Raw genomic sequence first — 20,016 nt, 5'->3', positions numbered from 1 at the left:
ATCATTTACAGGTGAACATTTTTATATTATCACACTTAAAAGTTTATATTATTAAACAATAGCAACCTAATATTCAAAAGCAAAAGTTCTATCTCAAAATCTATAAAAAAAACATAATAACTAAATAAATATTATAACCTGAATTATCTTCAAACATTTTGCTTAAATAATAATATTTCACTTAATAAAACTTATTATAAAACTCAAATAAAAATAAATTCATTATATAGAGACTAATTAATATTTCACTTAATAAAACTTATTATAAAACTCAAATAAAAAAAAATTCATTATATAGAGACTAATTAATATTTCATTAAATCAATACTTCAATCTATCATATTTTATATTTTATTTAAAATAAAATAAAAGATAAAAATCATTTGTATAAAATACATGATTTTTTTAAAAAAATCTTTCTTATCTCTACGTGTTCCTTGATTTATATCGACGTCACGTAAGCGTAAACTAGTACGTGTTGGATTAAAATATGAATAAAAAAATGGATAGTTGAGTTGATGGTGACAAAACAATAATAATTAAAGATTTGAAGCAACGTGGATTGTTGGAGTTGTTTCTTTCCATAGGTGTCGAGAGAAAGTGGTGTTAAAACATAACCTGGGATTTCAACTCATAATAGTGCCTGAATTTGGAATCCACCATGTTTGATTGCTTCCGCGAATTGCTCATTTGTCATTCTATATTTTATGCACTCATTATCATTCTTCAAAACAAATCACAATAAAAGAGAACTCCATATTTTTTTATTAAATTTTTTATTCAAAATAAGAAAAAAAACATGGCCTATAAAAACATGTTTATTTTTTTCTCCTAACAAATTTAGTAGTTGCTGGTGACGGTGGAAACGAATTCATTGGAACACGTGGAAGATGCCACCTGCAAGTTTTTGGGGTCTATTATTAATTATTGTACGGATTAAAAATGAAAAAAATAATCAAAATTATTATAACTGTGTTTAAACAAATGATATAAATTGGTAAAAATATTATATTATTTATGCCTTTTATCAGCTTTGTAAAGACAATGAATATAACAACGTCCATATACTAGAAGACAAACTTTCGAATAGGATCAATGCTCAACACAATTGGTCAAAAATATAATAAATTCAAACTATCCAGTTATAGTTTTACACCTATGGTAGAGAGAAATATCACAGATATTAATCATTTAAAGCCTCTTACGGATATATTAAAAAATAGTTTAATTAAGTTTTAATTATATTTTAAATGTGTGTATTTTAATTGATTTTTTATTAATTCTTTTACAATTAGATATTTAAAATTTATATTTTTTAATTAAATATTTATCATTTAATTTTGTTATTAATAGGTTTACGTGATTATTAAATTGTATTGTCGTTTTATAAATTAAGAAATATAAATTTTTGTAGTCAATGTAAAATAATAATAAAAATTTATTTTATCTGAATTGTAATGTCACCAAGATAATATATACATTGCTTAATCAACAAAAATGAAGATTGAGCAACAAAAATTTAATTAAAAAATATAAAAAATTCGAGTCTTTAATTAACAAATTTTTAATTAAAAACACTTATATTTTATAAACACTATTTTAAGAGAAAAATATATCAAAATTAGTTTCTTTATAATTTAAAAATAATTTATATGAATTAATTTATAAAAAAATCTCTCATACATTTTTTTAATTTTATTTTCAAATTATTCATAGATACATTTTAGTTTATTTAATTTAAATTATAAACACTACTTTATACAAATTTCAAAATTTTATTTTTTTAATTTACAAAAGATCATTTAAAATCTTCTTCTTATGGAGACATATTTTTATAGAAAATAATATAAAGATACTCATAGTCTATTAAATTGCTTAACATTTTGAAATTAGTATTCAAATATTGATAAAAATAATAATGCGCCAGTCCTCTAAAATACATGTATCAATTAATTTATATGTTGATTGCAAAATATAGTTAGTTTTTAATTTTGTCAAATATAAATTCAATCTTATCATAATTTTAAAAAGATAATCTTATAACAAAAAAATTACTATTATAGTTTATTTATATAATCTATAACGCAACGTCCCAGTTCAGAAAAGCGAAGTCCTAATTCAAAAGATTTCTAAAAATAATCTATATTTATACTTTCAAGTGAACTTTTATAAGATATTATTAAAATGTAATTTAATCTGTCATGGGTTTGAATTATAATTCAATGATAATATAGTGAAGTTATAAAAAAAAAACTTAAAAAAATTGTTTTTTAATTGATGATGGAAATTTAGGGACACAATAAAGAAGGGCAAAGAGAAAACAGTGGGTATCAATATTGTCATTCTTATTGACCTTTGGGTTATGCCAAAAAAATTAAAGCCAAGCTGACCTTAGCTTGTAGGCTCCATCATATGTGAAAAATTCCCACATTTCATGAACAAAATTAGTCCATAAAGTAAAAGAGGAGGCATTACCATGACCACGTTGTTGCAGCTCTTGAGCAAGCATCTTCACTTTTTTCTGAGTCCCTTTGCATCTTCAACTTTCTGAACAACTTGTATCATCGTAATCAGAGATCGTCATCTCTCTCTCTTCCAAACACTCTCTTTTCTTTTCCTTTTCTATTTACTACTGCTGTTCCTGTTTAGTGGGAGTGCTCTTTTCAGGGCATTTTCTACGTCCACCCAGGTGAGGTTTTTTATCCTTTAAATAATTATAGCGAGTGTTCAGTCTTTTTTTTTTCATTTCTTTCTCATTCCGTAATTTTTCTCATCGAAACGAATTGGAAATTAGCGGTTTTATGTGGTCTTATTAAGTTAACCTTGTTTTGAATCATGCATGTCTGTTACATTTATTGGTAGATTCAATCGGCGCTTTGTTTAGTCGGAATATTCTCGCCAAGTTACGAATTTACCCTTTCGCTGTCTCTAATTTTGGTCAAAGCGCAATACCTTCTTAATCCTGTGTCGAGATTTTTTTGTTATTAATTTTGGATATTTTTTTTGTACTGAGAAACTGTGGTGAATCACTAGTGTCTTTGATTTGGGATTTCTTGAAATTTGTTCATTTATAATTCTTGGGGAAAGTCGGAGTTCAAAGACCCATGATTTAATTTTGGTTTCATTGTCATGATTAAAAATTGAATTTTTAGTGAGTTGTGTTTCTGAAATCAGGGACAGTTAATTCCTTTCGTGGGGGCTCATTAGAGGAATTGGGAGTTGGGAGTTGTTGAGGATGAGAAACGTGCTCCGTTGTCTGCGACAATCGCGACCAGCCTTTCAGAGGCGACATTGTGTTTTGTTCAGTGTTAATGGTGCAGAAGAATCCCCATGTCATTTTGGAAAGAGCTGTCATATTCACAGTTCAGCTTATAGAGTTATTGATACTGCTGAGACCAACTTTTTCAAAAACCATTCGTTTGTAGCAATCACGAGAGCTCTCTCGACCGATGCTGCAAAACTCAGAAACACAGGTTCTCATCTATTTTTCTCTCGGTGTGCTGGATTCAGGAGGGTTTGAAACTTAGTCTCTTCTTATTTCTTTTTGTATTGGAATTTGTTTTCTAAGTTACAGAAACAACCAAAGCTGGGCCTCTTGTTGAGTATGAACGAAGAATTGCTAATGGTGAACTTGTAGAAGGTGATGCTTGCCAGGTAGTGTCTACATTTCATTTTAATGCCTAATTTCATTGATGAAATGGATTTTCCTGCTTATTTTATCGATAAAAGGTTGTTGGATATTACTATATGGATTTATACTGTGGCACTTATTCCTCAGTTGTTGCACTTATTCTTCATTTCCTTTGTTCTTTGTTTTCTTTTCTTTTGAAACAGGTTGACACTCTGTCAGAACTTCAGAGACTATATGATGAGCTTGTTGAGTCTGCTGATGTCTGCCAACTGGATCGCAATTATGAAAAACCTGTAAGGTAATCAACCATTGCTTACTTCCAGTATAGGTCTTGCATCGTGCTGATATGTCTGCTCAAATCTTGAAGCTTATTTTTCACATTTTGTTTGCCTATTTGGTTCTGAATTTATTGATCTTTTGATTTTGCAGGAGTGGGTGGCTGTGGTCTAGGCTCTTGTCACATCCTTCTTACTCACCTGTAAAAGGTTTATATCTTTTTGGAGGAGTGGGTACTGGTAAAACTATGCTGATGGACTTGTTTTTTGATCAATTGTGAGTTTGAATGAATTTATTTTCTAGTGACTTTTGTTTTCTCATTTGATGTTGTCTTGTTGCATTAGTTGCCATAGCTTTTGAACTTTCAATATAGGAAGAATATGAGGCATTTTTAGAATATACTATGGAAGTGTGTCCTTATGAGGATTTATACCTTTACTGTCTTCACCGGTTGTTTCTTATCAGGCCCTCTAATTGGAGGAAAAAGAGGATTCATTTTCATGACTTTATGTTGAATGTACATAGCATGTTACAGGTAAGTTTACCCAACCTGTTAATTTCCCGTCAAATGTTTTTCTTTTCTTTTCTTTTTGGTGGATAAAAGGGGCAAATCTATTTATTGTGATACATCTTACACTACAGTTTTCCCAATACAGTTACTGTTGATAATAAATCCAAGTAACCTACAGTCGAATTGCTTTACTTGTGTCTATTTTTGTGGTTGGAATTTGCTTTACAGTCGAATTTATTACTTAATTCAGGGGGACAGTGCCAATAATTATGTATGTTTTTGCAAAGGATTTGTTTGAAAATCTTCATAAGACAAAAAAGATGTCTTATGCTTTGAGCATTAATTGTTTGTTTCCAGTTTCCAGAATGATGTTGTCTTTGTATGTTTAATTGGCAAACAGAATAAGATGAAACCTATCTCAGATTTCCTATTGTTGTATCCTTGTAGAAGCACAAGGGGTTGTCAGATCCACTTGATGTGGTTGCAGGAGAGATTTCTGATGATGCAATTTTATTATGCCTTGACGAATTTATGGTAAAGTTTTAGCATAACATTTATTTATTTTGTGATAATAGATCATGCAAACTTTTTGATGCTATGTCTTGGAATTGTTGTTTGGTTTTTCAATAGGTAACAGATGTAGCAGATGCATTGGTACTAAATCGCTTGTTTAGACATTTGTTCAACAAAGGCATTGTAAGTAATATAGCTGTGTGGTGGTCTGTCAAAACAATAATTGTGGGATTATTGCCTAATTAATTTCAAACATTCGTGTGTTTCAATGTGCTTGAACACGAGTATAGATTCTAGTAGCCACATCGAATCGTGCACCAGATAAGCTGTATGAAGGTGGACTGCAGAGGGATCTCTTTCTACCCTTCATTGCATCACTGAAGGTATGTTTCTGTGTTAGATTGGCTTTCCAAGTCCATTGCTACATCTGCTTTGTGGAATTCGGGTGTGTACTGTGGAAGAAAGCAAAGAATAAAGACATTTATATTTTTGTCTTTGTAATTGCCTATTATATGTTTTCTTATGTTATTTTTCCCTTTGTTATTTCCTAATACATGTATAATCCTGTAGGAAAGATGCGTAGTACATGAGATTGGTTCATCAGTTGACTACCGCAAAATGACTTCGGTATGATGAGGAATCTTATATATGTAAGTGCACTAATCTCAAATTGTTGTTTTTTTAATTGATTTTCTGCAAATTTGGATTGTAGGGCGAAGAAGGATTCTATTTCGTTGGGGGAGACTTATCTGGATTTCTCAAGCAAAGGTTTCAACAGTTGATTGGAGAAGGTACAGCTACTCCCCAAGAAGTAGAAGTAGTTATGGGAAGGAAACTGCAAGTATGTACTAAATTGATACTGGACACATTGAGCACACAATAGTGGTTATAATCAATTTTAAGCTGTGCTTGTTTTCTGCATTAGGTTCCATTGGGAGCTAACGGATGTGCCTATTTTCCTTTCGAGGAACTTTGTGATAGACCTCTTGGGGCTGCAGACTATTTTGGGTTATTTAGTAAGTCATTTTTGAGTGAACTTTCTCATTCATGCATACATACATTTTTTGTGTCCTATCCAGAAGACAGGGTACAGTTTTATTGTTTGCTATGAATTGCACATGGTAATGATAAAAGTAACAATGCTTTGAATATGTTAAAAGCAAAAAAAATGATTTATTTTTTGTGTAACTTCATTTATTCTCATTGTGGGAAGTTTGGTATCCTCAGCTTCTAATGTAAGAACAATAAATCGAAGTTCTCACAGGATATCAATTTTGTTTTCAGAGAAGTTCCACACGTTGGCTTTAGAAGGCATTCCAATTTTTGGGCTTCACAATAAATCAGCTGCGCATAGATTTGTCACTTTAGTTGACGTAAGTCTCTTGCCATTCTAAATGGGTTTTCTGTATATAAAACTTTATTTGTTGTGAGTTTCATTAGCATATTTTATCAAAACCTTTATATTGTAATATTTCATTCTGCCCACGGAATGACCTTGCTATCAGTCGTTCCCTTGCTTGTTGACTCTAGTATCATGCAGAGACGAATGCTAGAGCACATTTTGAATGTTGCTATCCACTCTCTATTGTTGAGTGGATTTCACTTCCCATCCCAGGTTCCTTGCGATAGTAGTGTGTCAGAAGTGTATTGTTATCATTTCTCTTATGTATATTACTCTTACTCTGAATAACTGAGTGTGTTTTTCTCCATCTAGCTGAGTTTGTTCCTGTGAATCTTGATATTTATAAATATTCCTTATATGGCATAAAATGTGGACTTTTTCTACAAAAATAAAGAATAAAATTCTGCTTGTGTTTCCGAAACATCGAACAACCAAGAATTCTCATAACGTGAAGCTTAGGAATAATTACATTTAAATGAATTATCATATTCTTTTCCATTACCCTCTAGGTTTCTTTTTCCCAGCGTGAGAAGAATAATTTGCATTTTTCACTGTGATTACAGGTAATATACGAGAACAAGGCCAGACTATTATGTACTGCTGAGGGGACTCCTCAAGATCTCTTTGAAAAAATAGTAACAATATCTGAAGCTAAAAATATGGCTCCCAGAACCTCTTCAAGATCAAGGAAAAATGATGATTCTAATCTTTGCGTGGATAATGAATTGGGGTTTGCAAAAGACCGCACCATTAGTAGGTATGGTATATCTCTACGCAAAACAACTAGTAATATTTTTTTGTAACAATTTAGTGATGCCAATTGGAATATCTCGCCTTTTAATATTACTTATATGATCATCTAAGATCGAGAAAAACTATAGATTGAGTACTAGCAATGCAATTGAAGTTGCACCCTTAAATTTGTGAAATAGAGAAAAAAACTAGGATGTTAAAGAACTGGATAATGGTCGATGTGCAATAATAGGAGCAGACAGCCGCCCTTTATTCATTAGTATATTTTTTCATAGAAATATTCAAGCACTAAATCTCTTACCTCAACCTAAGATGTACATCCAATCTCCGGGATCTTGTAAAGTGTTGGTTATCAGGGGTACAAATGGAGTGAGAAGTGATGTACCTGAAACAACAATCTCAACACCTGAGATTTGGTATCTTAGTGTACTAGAGTAGAATTGAAACTGCTTTTGCCTGCAGTATATTATGAGTCAGTTGCAAAGATGTCTCTAGTGATTCAGGTACATAGGTTTTTATACCCACAGCTTTGTTCATTGTGCAAAGCTGTTACACCCATAGGGATCTAGCCGGTTTTGGGATTGATTGGCATTGGGTTATTCTGTTTTGACATTACCAAGAGCTAAAAGCAATATAAGCATGGAAATATATCATACAGTTACCAAGATAATCACTACTCTTCCTTGTAACAGGTATGTATTTGTTGCAATTACTGATTGTGATATAAATTTAATGCAGATTGACAGAGATTAACAGCAAGGAATATTTACAGCATCATGCTGCCATGTTATCAGAAAAGAAGGAAAGTATGGATCAGAATGCCCTTGAAGCCTGAAGAAAGCATCGAAAACATCTTCATATTTTGGTTCCTACTGTTGTAGCTTATGGTGTGAAAGTGGAGTAAATTGATCGTGAGCAACCAAAAATTTAAAACAAAAAGAAATCCATATGCAGCGCATTATGATTTGGCTGAGTTTGGTTCTTATTGTTGCCTCGTTAATTTTCAATAAAAAGCAAGTGTAGAGAGCTTTATATTGCCACCTGCACTGGAAGAGAGATGTTAGATAGTATCAATTAGTTACTAGCATATCCAAAAATGTATAATCTGTGTAATGCAAAAATTCAAATAATTTATATGGATGTTGATCTTCCTATCTACATTCATTTATTTTTAATTTTTTCGAAGTTTCAATCATTATATTCATTGGTTTTATAAATAATATTCCCCATGTCAAGTCAGTTTGTTCTTACATGCTAGATGAAACCTTTGATTCCCACCAATCAATAGATTTGATATTCATAATAACTGCCTGCACTTTCTACTAACTGTAAAAAAGTGAAAAGATATAACTTAATCCTGAGTCTCTTCTCTTGCACTCTTTGGTTACATTTCCTATGAGCACTCTTGGGTCTTTTGCTTTTCTTTGAAGAATATTTCTTCTTTCTCCAAAATCACTGCACAGTTGTGGCTGACTTCTTTTTTAACTTCCGGATAGCTTAATCCAGAAAATTCCTAGATTATTCGATCAGTAACACTTTTCAGATATTTGTTCCAGAAATGATTTGGAAGATTTTCAGATCTTCAGATCGAGAACACTGATCTCACTATTCCATAATATTCTGTAAGAAAAAAAATCTTAATTCATGTTCAGAATTGTCCAATTAAGAATGATTACCTTTTTCTTATAAATATTTTATGGACTGTTTATTATCAGATGATCCGAAAACCAATCTAACAGTCACTAAAACAAATAAAAGCTCATTGATATTAACTTTCGTAATTTTTGCAACTACCAAAGGTGAATTAACTTTAAATCATCAGTAAAGCTCACAGCAATCCTTAAACTTGTAGTAATAGAGGATAAACTTCTAATGAAGTCAAAGAAAAAACACCGGCAAGTAAAAAACTAGGAAGAAGGCACCATTGAAATAAAACATAAAGAGTAAAATAATCATTTGAAAAATTAGGGAACATAAAGAGTAAAATAATCATCTGAAAAAATTAGGGGTGGAGGAAGCAAAAGTCTCTCGTTTTAGTTTTTGAACAAGTGGAGGAAGAAGACACTTGTTCTTCTTTGTTCAGATTTTACAAATGCAAATTTTATAAATGTTGATAATATATATTAACATTATAAAAAAATGTTTTTCATTGTTGATTTTTTTTTTCCAAATTTGTCTTTGATCAGTTCTCTAACTTTCGAAAATGTTGTTTTAATATCTGTTATACTTAAAATTTAACATTTAAAGATAACTTTTTATTATTGCAAAATTGATAAAAAGGTTAAAATTCATATAATATTATATTCATATTGTTATGATAACTTTTTCCTGTCACAAAACTATATTAAACGTCTAATCTCACAGCGTTATTAAAATTTGAGAACTATAAGTTATAAATCAATTTTTAAAGTACCAAACAAAAAGGCAAATTTAAAAACAGATCAAAAGCAAATTTAATCCACGTTATAATTCAAAAATCATGTAATTCAAGAAAAGGTAATTATATAAGGAAGTAATATATATATATATATATATATATATATATATATATATATAAATATATAATCATTGTACCACAAAAAAACAATTTATACCATGTAATAAGAAAATTTGTTTTGATTTCTCAAAACTACCAATTAAAATTATAAGTATTTTCAACATGTTTTATAGTTTTTATAAGTTAACATGTTAGTTTTAATTTTAATTTGTGAATTTTCTTTTCAATTTAAAATTATTTGTTAATAATTCCAAACAAAATATTTACCCAACCAAAATCTGCAACCAACTATAAGTATTTTCAACATGTTTTATAGTTTTTATTAAAATATTTATTACCACTAACGAAAATACATGTGCTCTTATTTTTGTTATGTTATTCTATGCCATTGAGTCCAAATTTAATTGTTGTAATAATTTTAATCATCTTACATATTAAAATATTAATTTTTAATTTAATATTTATTTAATAATATTTATATAGTTTATTCATTTTTATGTTGTTTTATTTAAACTTGAAATATCATTTAAAAAAAATTTAAATTTAAGGTAAGAATGTAAAGTCATCACATAGAACAAATGATATGAGCAAGAATGGATAAAGATAAAGAAATAAAAAAAAATTCCTTAGATTAGGGATATATTAGAGAGTATAAAACGTGTAAGAAAATCCACTATCATTTCTGTGATCACTATCAAAATCATGGTCAGTGTCATTATATTATTATTTTTAATCTCATTAATGAATTATTTTTCATATAAATTTAATAGTTATAAGTTGTTTTCAAATAAACAGTCTCACATAATGAATAATTAGCATATAGAAATAAACCCTAGGGCTCATTTTCTACTTTCTTTCTCTGTTAATAATCAATTGAAGCACACGAGACAAAGTTAGCTGTGGCAAGAAGAAATTAGGGAATGAAGAACAAAAGAATAAAATTGAATGGACGTTTCTACAGCAGCAATTGTCTTCCAGTAGTCCCTCTCATAAATTAAATGCTTACTTGATTTGTCACGTCATTATTCCGATATTAGAACCGCGGACTGCCACTATTAGTTTGAATGATTTGGAGGGCAGTTCATCCAGTTTTCAACAAGCTTGAAGGAACCTAAAAAAGAGGATAAGCAAGGATTAAATTAAAGAAAAAGTAGGCCGAAACAGGAAATTTGTAACATTATTCTTGTCTTGCAATGCAAGCAAATCCGTTACCAACCTTGCAAACTGCCAAACCATCGAGGCGTTAATTAAACTAAAATACGCTAAAATTATAACGCCTTCCCTAGCTAGGGTGAGTAATATATTCTTAAATGGTGTTTTCAGCAACTATTGAATAATGGCAGCCAGCATATGCGAGGGACCAACAAGCAGATAGAATTCAGCCCCGACACAGTGGAACATAGTTCAAATTAAACGTAATTGTAATAATTACTAGGCAATTCCACATTCATTTTAGATCATTCGAACCTATAAAGTCAGTACTAAATTACAGGGAATGTTTTGCACTTTTTCAATAGCTAAAGTTTAGAGACAAGTTTATAACTCAACAAATCCATGATTTTTCAGAAACAAACCGATCTTTACAAACACTAAATCCAAGAACAGGATGCATGGGATAACTGAAGAAAATTCTTCGGTTTTTATGGCATGTGGTTAAGTGACATTAACTACTATTAAGAAATGGATTACCTTCACATGATGAGGCATGATCTTGACATCAAATGGAACATAAAGCCATGCTTCAGGTGAATGCAAAAGAAAATTCTCTGGCTTACTGGTATAAACATCTGCATACTGGTGGATGTGATATGCAAAAGCAGATTCTTGTCCTGTGCTAGTCTGGAAGGTTGCTCCAAAACATCTATTAAAAATCGTCTTCATCTTGCTGCGTGTTTTTTGTCTCTCCACATTAAGTTCTTCCAGAAGTGAATTGAAAGCTGGAGTTCTCACGCTACTACATGCCGTTGCGTGCAATTTACCAAGTAATTCTTGTATTATATGAAACTTTGCCTGCATTTTTCAACAGGACACAATGCATAAAAATTGACAGCTCTAACAGTAGATAAAGAAATAAATTATACTGTTACTCAACCAAACAGACTCTTTTTACCTTCTATAATAAGTTAAGAAATATTAAAACATTCATGTAAACCTTTCTTTTCAATAGTATTAAATTAAAATGTTTGACACAAATTCTATTAATTATTTGTGTAGTTATAAAAACACTTTCATAATGTCCAGAGGTTTCAGAACATCAGCGATTTTAACTTGGAAGGCAGAGAACTGTGACTATTTTCTTACAGCACACAAGCAAACTCAAAAAGAAGGAAGACTACACTAAACACTAAATTGATTTAATTCTTAAAAATCTGTTTCTAGCATTTCACTCCGCAAAAACATGAATTTGTAATTTATATCAGAACTCTTTAACTGCAATCATGTACGTATAGTGAGGTATAAAATGGACTCATAATCAATAAATTGGCTCAATCTCCATAACAAATTTTTATATTACTATTCATTCCTAATTCAGGAAAGTGTCTGAAAAGTAATAATTTGTCAGTGTTTACTAAGAGCAGGCAACAAACAAGTAAATTACAATTAAACTCTATGGAAAATAATAATACGTTTATACCAGTAGCTACTTGATTGATATAATTATGTTAGCAATTTTAATTTTATGAAATCTCAGTATGCAAGATAAATAACAACATTTGCATGAACTACTACTGATCCCAAAATTCTTCTGAATCACTCACACCTCAAGCTCTTATTAGAGTAAAATAGTTTTTAGTTGGTGAGTCACCGAGTCTTCAATACAATACAACCACTCATGGAAAATAACAGGAAAACATCTACAGTTTATGAACTAAAAAGTATGAAGTTGTAGAGAAGTAATGTCAGTATGAACAAAAACGTGAAGTTACCAGCTCAGAACGGTAGGTATCTTCATTTTGCATTTGAATTTCGCTCTGCATTGTTAAAGAAGCAAATTCATAAATGTCTGTGTTCTGATGTTAACTATGACAAAAGTTCTACATGCATCAGATCCTAATTAAGAAACAAATAAATTTGAAGGAGCATTCAACAAGCATAATTTAACTTCAAAAAAAATTACCAACCACAATTATATTAATAATGTAGAACCTGCATAACCAACTGGAATTCTAAAGATTGATATTCATCTTTAGCAACTGTGTAACCAACTGACACATTAAAGACTTGACTCAACTACAACTGTTTTTACATTCATAACGACCATTTACTGAAGCTAAGCCTCTCTATTAGAGAGAACTCACTGCCGATGGAGTTCTGTGTCTTACACCCAGCCGATTTGCACTACCTCTCAGTATGGACAAGTAAGCAAGAGGCCTACACACACTGGCAATGGTAAACCAAGCTACGGTGCTGGTGCCACTTATAAGGAGAACCAACACTCACAAGCCAGGCTGATAAGAGAGAGAGCCTCCTATGTAAATCAGAGTTCATGTTTCACACATACAGCTCATCTAAGACTCAGATTTTAGTTTCACAAACTCAGGCAAGTATAATGAGAGCCATCACGAATGCTGATAAATGAACTAACCTCGTTGGAAGCCCGACCACACAAAATATCTAAACTTGTACATATTTGGCCTCAGCAAACATAATATGATACGACATTTTCATGCCTGTTTTCTAGGGAGTCATATTTAAGAACCCACAAAAGGAGGAATGCCAACTTTGATCTATTTATCAGAAGTCATGAGAAATAATGACAAGCAAGCTCTAAAATCTACGAGAAAATGGATTAGATGGCACACATGCCTCTAGTTCATGGATGATTGCTGCTGTACGCCAACCTGCCTTTGATGGCCCTCTCAAGTCGCTAAATAGATGATCTCCAAAATATATCACCTAATTAAAAATGTGAATATTAGGATTTAGGGATTCCATGTGAAAAAATATTTATGTCAAATTCCATATTTGTTTTATAATTAACAATTATCGTAAAATTCATGTAAGTAAATGGAAATATTGCATACAATGGTTTATTATCAGACATCAAATAAAGCATACCTCTGGGCCGTTCCACTTGGTTATTCTGAGAAAGGATTTCAGGCATCCATGATAATAAATTTTACCTGGAAGAAATTCATCAACCTTGGTAAAAGTTAATGTGTCCTTCTCCGTGTCGTAACAACTGCGTGAAAGAGCAGGTTTCAGGACCTTTGCAAAAAATTCAAAATTTAAGAATATAAATTCAAAGAGATAATCATGAAAATAAATAATTAGCCAAAAATGATTCGCAAAAGAAAATATCCACGTTAGCTACATGTCAGGAAAATTATTTGTTTCTACCAGTTCTTCAATCACTGAATCCTAAATAAAGCCACATTTAAATGATCTCGTCCCGAAGTCAGTTTTATTATGTTTTTAATAAAAATAAATAAAAGGCCTATAGCACAATGTGACTCCCAAGTATCCTTTACTAAAAAATAGACCAGAATCAGAATAAGAAGAATTAAGTTAGAATAGAAAACAAGCTCCATATCACATGATAAAATTACATGTAAGGGATACAAACCGGAATGGATGCTCAGATGTATAAAATTGCGGTTTATTGGCCTTAGCAATCACAACATCAAACAATTCCGTCCAGGAGTCTCTACAATCCATAGAATCCTAATCAACAGTCAAGAATAAACTCAAGGAAATTATGTCCAGAAATGATAAGTGCTAAACAATCATGAAACACAAAAATTACATTTAAAAATAAGTAGGGAACTTTCAACCAAACAATTTAAGAGACCTGACTGCCATCTAAGTACTACGTGTACTATACCATAACTCCGCCATATACGTTCCCTTCCCTTTAAAAAAGTTAAGGGCAAGTCTAAATTATATTCCATATTCTCGTTCATGAGCACAGGTAGATCTCAGAACACGATAATTTTACTCCAAAACACTAAAGGATTAACAGTGAGATAACTGAAATTAGGTCATAGAGAGAAACCCAGGTTATAGTCAACGGCTACAACAAATGACATCGTGGAAAAATATAGAACTGACGCATGTGACCCTCATATCAAACTACTATTAAATGTAATTGGGTTTGCCACATTTTAACCTGATAAAGCACAATCTGCTAATAAATGTGAGCACCGTGCTAAGGTTTGTGGATATATATGCTTTACAATGAAGTAGAATACCATAACTCCTTTATCATCCACAATATTCTCACGAAATTTGAAATATATCTTCACAAGTTACTAAACTGAAGTAATGCACACAATCCGCAAGAAAACTGAAAAGTACAGAGGATCTCCATTCCAGATTCCTTCATCATGTAATGTAAATGTAAATTACAATCATTATAATAGTTAGAACTGACCACATTCATTATTCTACCAATACTGTTTTTGCATTATTTGAATAATAGTTTGCATATGTATTTTAGAGATGGAACTTTGAAGCTGTTGAATCAATTGAACCATGTGATTTTCATCTGTGTCGACCATAATTGGACAACATCAACTGGTAAAGTGGGAATGAAGTCATAATAAAAATTCATAGGTTTGTTAGAAATAGAAGTCTTTACTGTTTATTATCCTTCCACGTATATTAGAAAGTTGTGATACTTAATTTCTTTTCTCATTTTCTCACATGTCTAATTATTGATTTGGTACCTATAGTTACAAAAATATTTCCTTCTAGTCCTTATCCTTGAAAATATCCTCTTTTAGTCCCTGTGCATATAACTTTGAATACCTTTTAGTCCTCCCTATATGGACTAAAAGGGATTAAAATGTTGTGTTTAGAGACTGCACTAAAAGGGGATAATTTTAAGAATAGGAAGGAAAATTTTTATAACTATAGAGACCAGATAATTACTTACACCTGAAGACAAAATGCATGATACAGTTTCCTTTCTGTCAAATACCTCTAACATAAAACGCATTCCTCCATCCACAAAGTAATAAGGAGAATTAGTCAATAAGAAAAGCTTCTTCCCCCGCTCCCTTAGCATCTTAAGAAAATGTAATATCTTTCCCTGAAATATTCATCACAAAGAAAAAAATAAAGCCACAAACTCTCAATAGGAGAATAAAATAATTCAATCTGTTAATAAGACAACAGGAAGAAACAATGTCTACCTTGATAATAGATAGTACAACAGTCAAAATAAAACTTAAATGGATTAAGATAATAGACCCTGAGATAGCATTTTGCTCATATTATGACCCTTATTGCAGCATCCATTCAACACATTCATTGATACCAATTAAAGGAAATGAACAAAATGGTTGATTTGAACTTACATTTTTCACCAAGTATCTACGTGGATCAGATAGAATTCCTCGATGAACCAGGCCACTTCGATGAACATGTTCAATTGCACGAACAACATCTTCATATACATAGGAAGGATCGAATTCTAGCTTAGCATCAACAAAGTACTGCACTATGTCTGCAAGAAGGCATGCCTACAGAGCAACAACGCAAACAATCAGTTCTCAACCCTAGGATAGAAAGAGACTTCGTAAGTCAATAGACGGTCCAAGAAGAGGCAAATGAAATTGGAGGATATTTTAACTTTCAGTAGATTTTTCAAATTTCCAAGTGAACCAACTCCATACAAGGAGCCTTCCCTTAAAATGAAAGTTCTGTAATTTCAAAAATTGGCAACATAGTTCTTGCTTGCAATAGTGGTATAGCTTTCCTAGACAGTCTAAGAAGGTCTCTATCACTTTGAGTGCAACCGTCAACAACATAATAAATGGTTAATTGAAGAAGCAAGGGCAATTAGGATTGAATATACTAGGTCAAGTCTCAATAAGGGTGCGTACATTTGGATAAACTTTTGAAAACGATACTTTTGCTTTGATATTAGCTTATTATTGGAAAAGCAACTAAGCACCAAAACTACTCTTTTGGTTTCTTTTTCAAAAATTAAAAATATCTAATCAAAACTACTTTTTTGGTTTTTATTTCAAAAAAGAAAAACGTCTAATCATCAGACAAATATTTAAAAATTGTGCCCTGGAAGGAAGTAACTTTTTATCTTACAAGATTTAATTTTTCCCTACATCCTATGACTGCTTCATGTGTTGTAGTGGCTCAAATCAAAGACAGAAAGATACTGCAGTATGGCCATTCTGAATGCAAATCAATTATTTGTGTGCGCAACTTTATGACATGTATACACGAAATAACAATAATCTTCTTTGACATATGAAGAAGAGTACAAAACTCAGCATAAAAGTTCATTGAGGTAAAGCTCCAACATTACACAATACAAAAGCAGAAATTATTATTTATTAACAGGATACAAGGATCTAACCTCACTAAAGCAGAAGAAATCCATCAAACCAACAAGTGATCGAGCTTGATCACGACCAATATGTCGAGTGCCATATATCTCATGTATTTCCTTTTGACTTAGCTGAAAAATTATTCAATGGAAAGAAATCAACGCATAAAAAGAAATCTCTTTTACTGGCACTATTTTAATATATGAAAAAACAGACAAACCATGCTGGCTGACGTTTGTCAAATATAACTACCATTTCATTTGTACTCGTGCAATCTATAAAATAAAATTCACAGTGCCAACTGTATGTGAATTTTCAGAACCATGGAAACATTTCATGGAGTTTAAAACCAAGTAAGTTATAGAGAGGTGCGTTCAACTGCCAATGAAACAAAACAATGAGTTCCAAATACCTTCCGTCTTCCATAGAAGCATTCATCCAGCTCAATTGAACCAAAGAAATCCAGCTTCATGAGGCACCCTTTTGCCTTATCATAGTATAGGCCTCTAATGGGGAAAGTTGGATCATATTTAAAACTCAAGCAAACCTCCGGATACCTAAGCTGAAAGAAGCAACAAGACAAGTAAGGAAAGGAATCACAGCCATAAAAACACACAGCCAGAGCGCGTTGTATAAGAGCTAACCTCACCAACCAAATACTCCTTGGCAAGGTCGTAAATCAAAGTCTGCAAATGCGACGAGTAATGCGCCAAAGTGTAATCATAGTCGAATCCATAAACTTGCAATTTATCCAATCTCAAGTTCCTATTCACATATATGCCTAATCAAATAAACATAAGATTAAAAAAAAAAAAAAACTATCAACATAATTCCGAAAAGAAATATTAAAGCAACAAACCTTTAGGATTCATTTTGGGCATTCTTCTGAACGCATCTGGAATAGCGAGAAAACTCTGTTTGACGGCTTCGAATTCGCTACGGAGTACGGATATCTCTTCCTCATCGGGCTTCAGTAAACAATGTTGCGAAGATTCAACGACGCTGTAGCTTCGAGAGCTTCCCGAAAACCCTGAATTATACACGTATCAACAAAACGGTTTCTGACGCAATAGTTAAGCGCGATTCGATATTAATTTTTTTTCTATTTCTACTGTTAGTTTACTGATTAAAAAACACAAACAGGTAAAAGGCATAATAATAAGTAGTAGGTAAAAGTCTAAGAAAGAAAGTGACGATACGAAAAAAGACCTTGGTGGAGTGGAGAAGGTGAAAGCAACGTCCGCTGTGAAGAATGAAAGAGAAAAATGAATGAATGTGGTTGAAGGAGAATGAACGAGAGTAGTGTAGCGTTATACATACGTGTATGGAGAAACAGAGAGGGAGACCGGTACGAATACGAAGAGAGGCCATTTGATTGGGCTTTAGAGTTACGTGCAGAGTTCAATCAAGATTGAGGAAGAAAAGGAGCTTTTGTGTCCCTATTAGTAAAAGTATGTGTATGGTCAGAAAGCGCGAAGAACGTGCCCTTGCTTTTACGCGCCTATTCCCAACCAGCTTTAGTTTTTAGACAACCACTATTAATCTTCTCCGGTTCCTGAAAATTGAACTATCCGGTTTAAACGTTTTGCTCTTCATTTAGGTTTTTATCTTTCATGTAAAAGTGTTAAAATTAATAAAACAAAATGTATATTTTATTCAGTGTAGTATGTGATTATAGATGATTTTTTTTCCTGCCACCAAAAATTAATTAAAAAGACAAAAAAACAAAAAGGAATAATGATATTACGCACAAGAGATAGAATAAAAATAAAGGTAAGAAAATTCATAAATAATAATATAACTAAATAAGTATTTATTTGTTTGTTTATAATAATAATTATAATTCTACATTAAAATGAATGAGTAGATTCTTTAACATTAAAAAGTCTACTGTATTTAAAAATTAAATATATAAACTATGTTTATATTTAATAAACAATTTAAATTATAGTGTGAAGTTGTTTTTAACATGAGATGAATACATAATTAAATATAAATATAAATAAATAAAAAGTAAAAATAATTTAAAATATTAAGAAAAATTATTTTCACCTAATTATAAAAGGTGTATGAAACATCTCTAGGCGACATATTGAAATTGAGAGACTAAAAAAAGAATGCAATGATAAATACATTCAAAGAGATCAAGATAAATTCATTGTAGGATGAAGATATTAAAAAAGAAGATAATTACATAAGGAAACAAAATAAAAGGAAATTGGTTATATATATATATATATATATATATATATATATATATATATATATATATATATATATATATATATATATATATATATATATATATATATATATATATATATATATATATATATATATATATATATATTACTTTAATTTTACAATGTAATTATTATTTTATAAATTGATCACTTTATAAATTCATTCGAAGAAGTTAAATTAAATTTATTACATTTATTGAAGAATACATAATAAAAATAAATCACAAGAATAAAAAAAAATACAAACAAATTTATTCTTTTAATTTTAAAATCCAGAAATTACAATTAAATCAACCAAAAGACTTAAAAAAAAGTTTCTAAAGATATTATATATTTTAAAAATAATATAACTAATTCATGATAAAATTATTTATATTAAAACTTTTTAATATTAAAATAATTAAATTTCATTATTTTTAAACTATTATTACTTTTAAAATGTCAATTTTTTTGAGTCTTTGTATATATATACTTCCGTAAAATAATCTAAGTTTAAGTAGTAAAGTAATAAATAATCAAGTTCAAACATTAAAACAATAATGGATGTTTAAGTTTTAAAACAATGTTACTAGTTTCATTTTTCTATCACTAGTGTGACAAACAAGCTACACTTCATTAACTTTATTTTTAATTTTAACACTTCCAAGAATTTAGTTCACAACGAATTCCGTTTTCAAATAATTCGGTGTATCCTTACATTTTTCTTTTGGTCCTAGGTTTCTAATGTTCGATAACTTTAAAGAACTATCGTACATAAGATAGTATATTTAACTATTGAAATTATAGTTAAATATTCTTTTAAAAAAAGTGCGATGCAGAATTTTATACATCTAGCATAGCCCTCATTATATCAAACAATATGATTAAAACATCTTAAAATTCAGAAGTTAAAAAA

General features: G+C 30.7%; 2 protein-coding genes across 3 annotated transcripts; one reads left to right on the top strand and one right to left on the bottom strand.

Annotated features, from left to right (window-relative positions):
- Positions 1-2,377: 2,377 nt before the first annotated feature.
- LOC108321574 (uncharacterized) lies at positions 2,378-8,261 on the top strand. 2 transcript variants are annotated; one of them, XM_017553366.2, is made up of 15 exons: positions 2,378-2,689; positions 3,175-3,473; positions 3,569-3,654; positions 3,835-3,929; positions 4,061-4,183; positions 4,373-4,442; positions 4,866-4,952; positions 5,049-5,114; positions 5,222-5,314; positions 5,502-5,558; positions 5,644-5,772; positions 5,857-5,947; positions 6,216-6,304; positions 6,897-7,090; positions 7,825-8,261. In XM_017553366.2, exons 2-15 carry the CDS (start codon positions 3,236-3,238, stop codon positions 7,919-7,921), a joined length of 1,515 nt encoding a protein of 504 aa, XP_017408855.1. In that variant the 5' UTR covers positions 2,378-2,689; positions 3,175-3,235; the 3' UTR covers positions 7,922-8,261. The 2 variants fall into 2 exon arrangements, with proteins under 2 accessions (XP_017408855.1, XP_017408856.1); XM_017553367.2 differs by having other exon boundaries at positions 2,379-2,689; positions 3,575-3,654.
- A 2,119-nt stretch (positions 8,262-10,380) lies between these two features.
- Positions 10,381-18,422, bottom strand: LOC108321545 (uncharacterized). Its single transcript, XM_017553324.2, has 14 exons — positions 18,199-18,422; positions 18,088-18,121; positions 17,738-17,908; positions 17,523-17,659; positions 17,291-17,440; positions 16,908-17,009; positions 15,886-16,050; positions 15,507-15,617; positions 14,151-14,248; positions 13,643-13,766; positions 13,391-13,480; positions 12,511-12,555; positions 11,273-11,593; positions 10,381-10,694 (listed from the first exon to the last, which is right to left on the bottom strand). The coding sequence occupies exons 1-14, from the start codon at positions 18,247-18,249 to the stop codon at positions 10,665-10,667; spliced, it is 1,629 nt and encodes a 542-aa protein (XP_017408813.1). The 5' UTR covers positions 18,250-18,422; the 3' UTR covers positions 10,381-10,664.
- Between the last annotated feature and the right edge of the window lie 1,594 nt (positions 18,423-20,016).

Source organism: Vigna angularis, chromosome 1 (assembly GCF_016808095.1).
Source record: "Vigna angularis cultivar LongXiaoDou No.4 chromosome 1, ASM1680809v1, whole genome shotgun sequence".
Lineage (NCBI taxonomy): Eukaryota > Viridiplantae > Streptophyta > Magnoliopsida > Fabales > Fabaceae > Vigna > Vigna angularis.
Note: the sequence above shows the minus strand (reverse complement) of the source record. Positions and strands in the feature narration are given on the sequence as shown.

What these genes read in the sequence shown, in the direction of transcription:
- LOC108321574 (XM_017553366.2), top strand. Translation starts at nt 3,236, where the DNA reads ATGAGAAACGTGCTCCGTTGTCTGCGACAATCGCGACCAGCCTTTCAG. An exon ending in TATGCCTTGACGAATTTATG is followed by an intron (nt 4,953 to 5,048) that starts GTAAAGTTTTAG and finishes GTTTTTCAATAG; the next exon opens with GTAACAGATGTAGCAGATGC. An exon ending in TTATGGGAAGGAAACTGCAA is followed by an intron (nt 5,773 to 5,856) that starts GTATGTACTAAA and finishes TTTCTGCATTAG; the next exon opens with GTTCCATTGGGAGCTAACGG.
- LOC108321545 (XM_017553324.2), bottom strand. Translation starts at nt 18,249, where the DNA reads ATGGCCTCTCTTCGTATTCGTACCGGTCTCCCTCTCTGTTTCTCCATA. An exon ending in CTCTCTGTTTCTCCATACAC is followed by an intron (nt 18,122 to 18,198) that starts GTATGTATAACG and finishes CATTCTTCACAG; the next exon opens with CGGACGTTGCTTTCACCTTC. An exon ending in GTAGATACTTGGTGAAAAAT is followed by an intron (nt 15,618 to 15,885) that starts GTAAGTTCAAAT and finishes TGAATATTTCAG; the next exon opens with GGAAAGATATTACATTTTCT.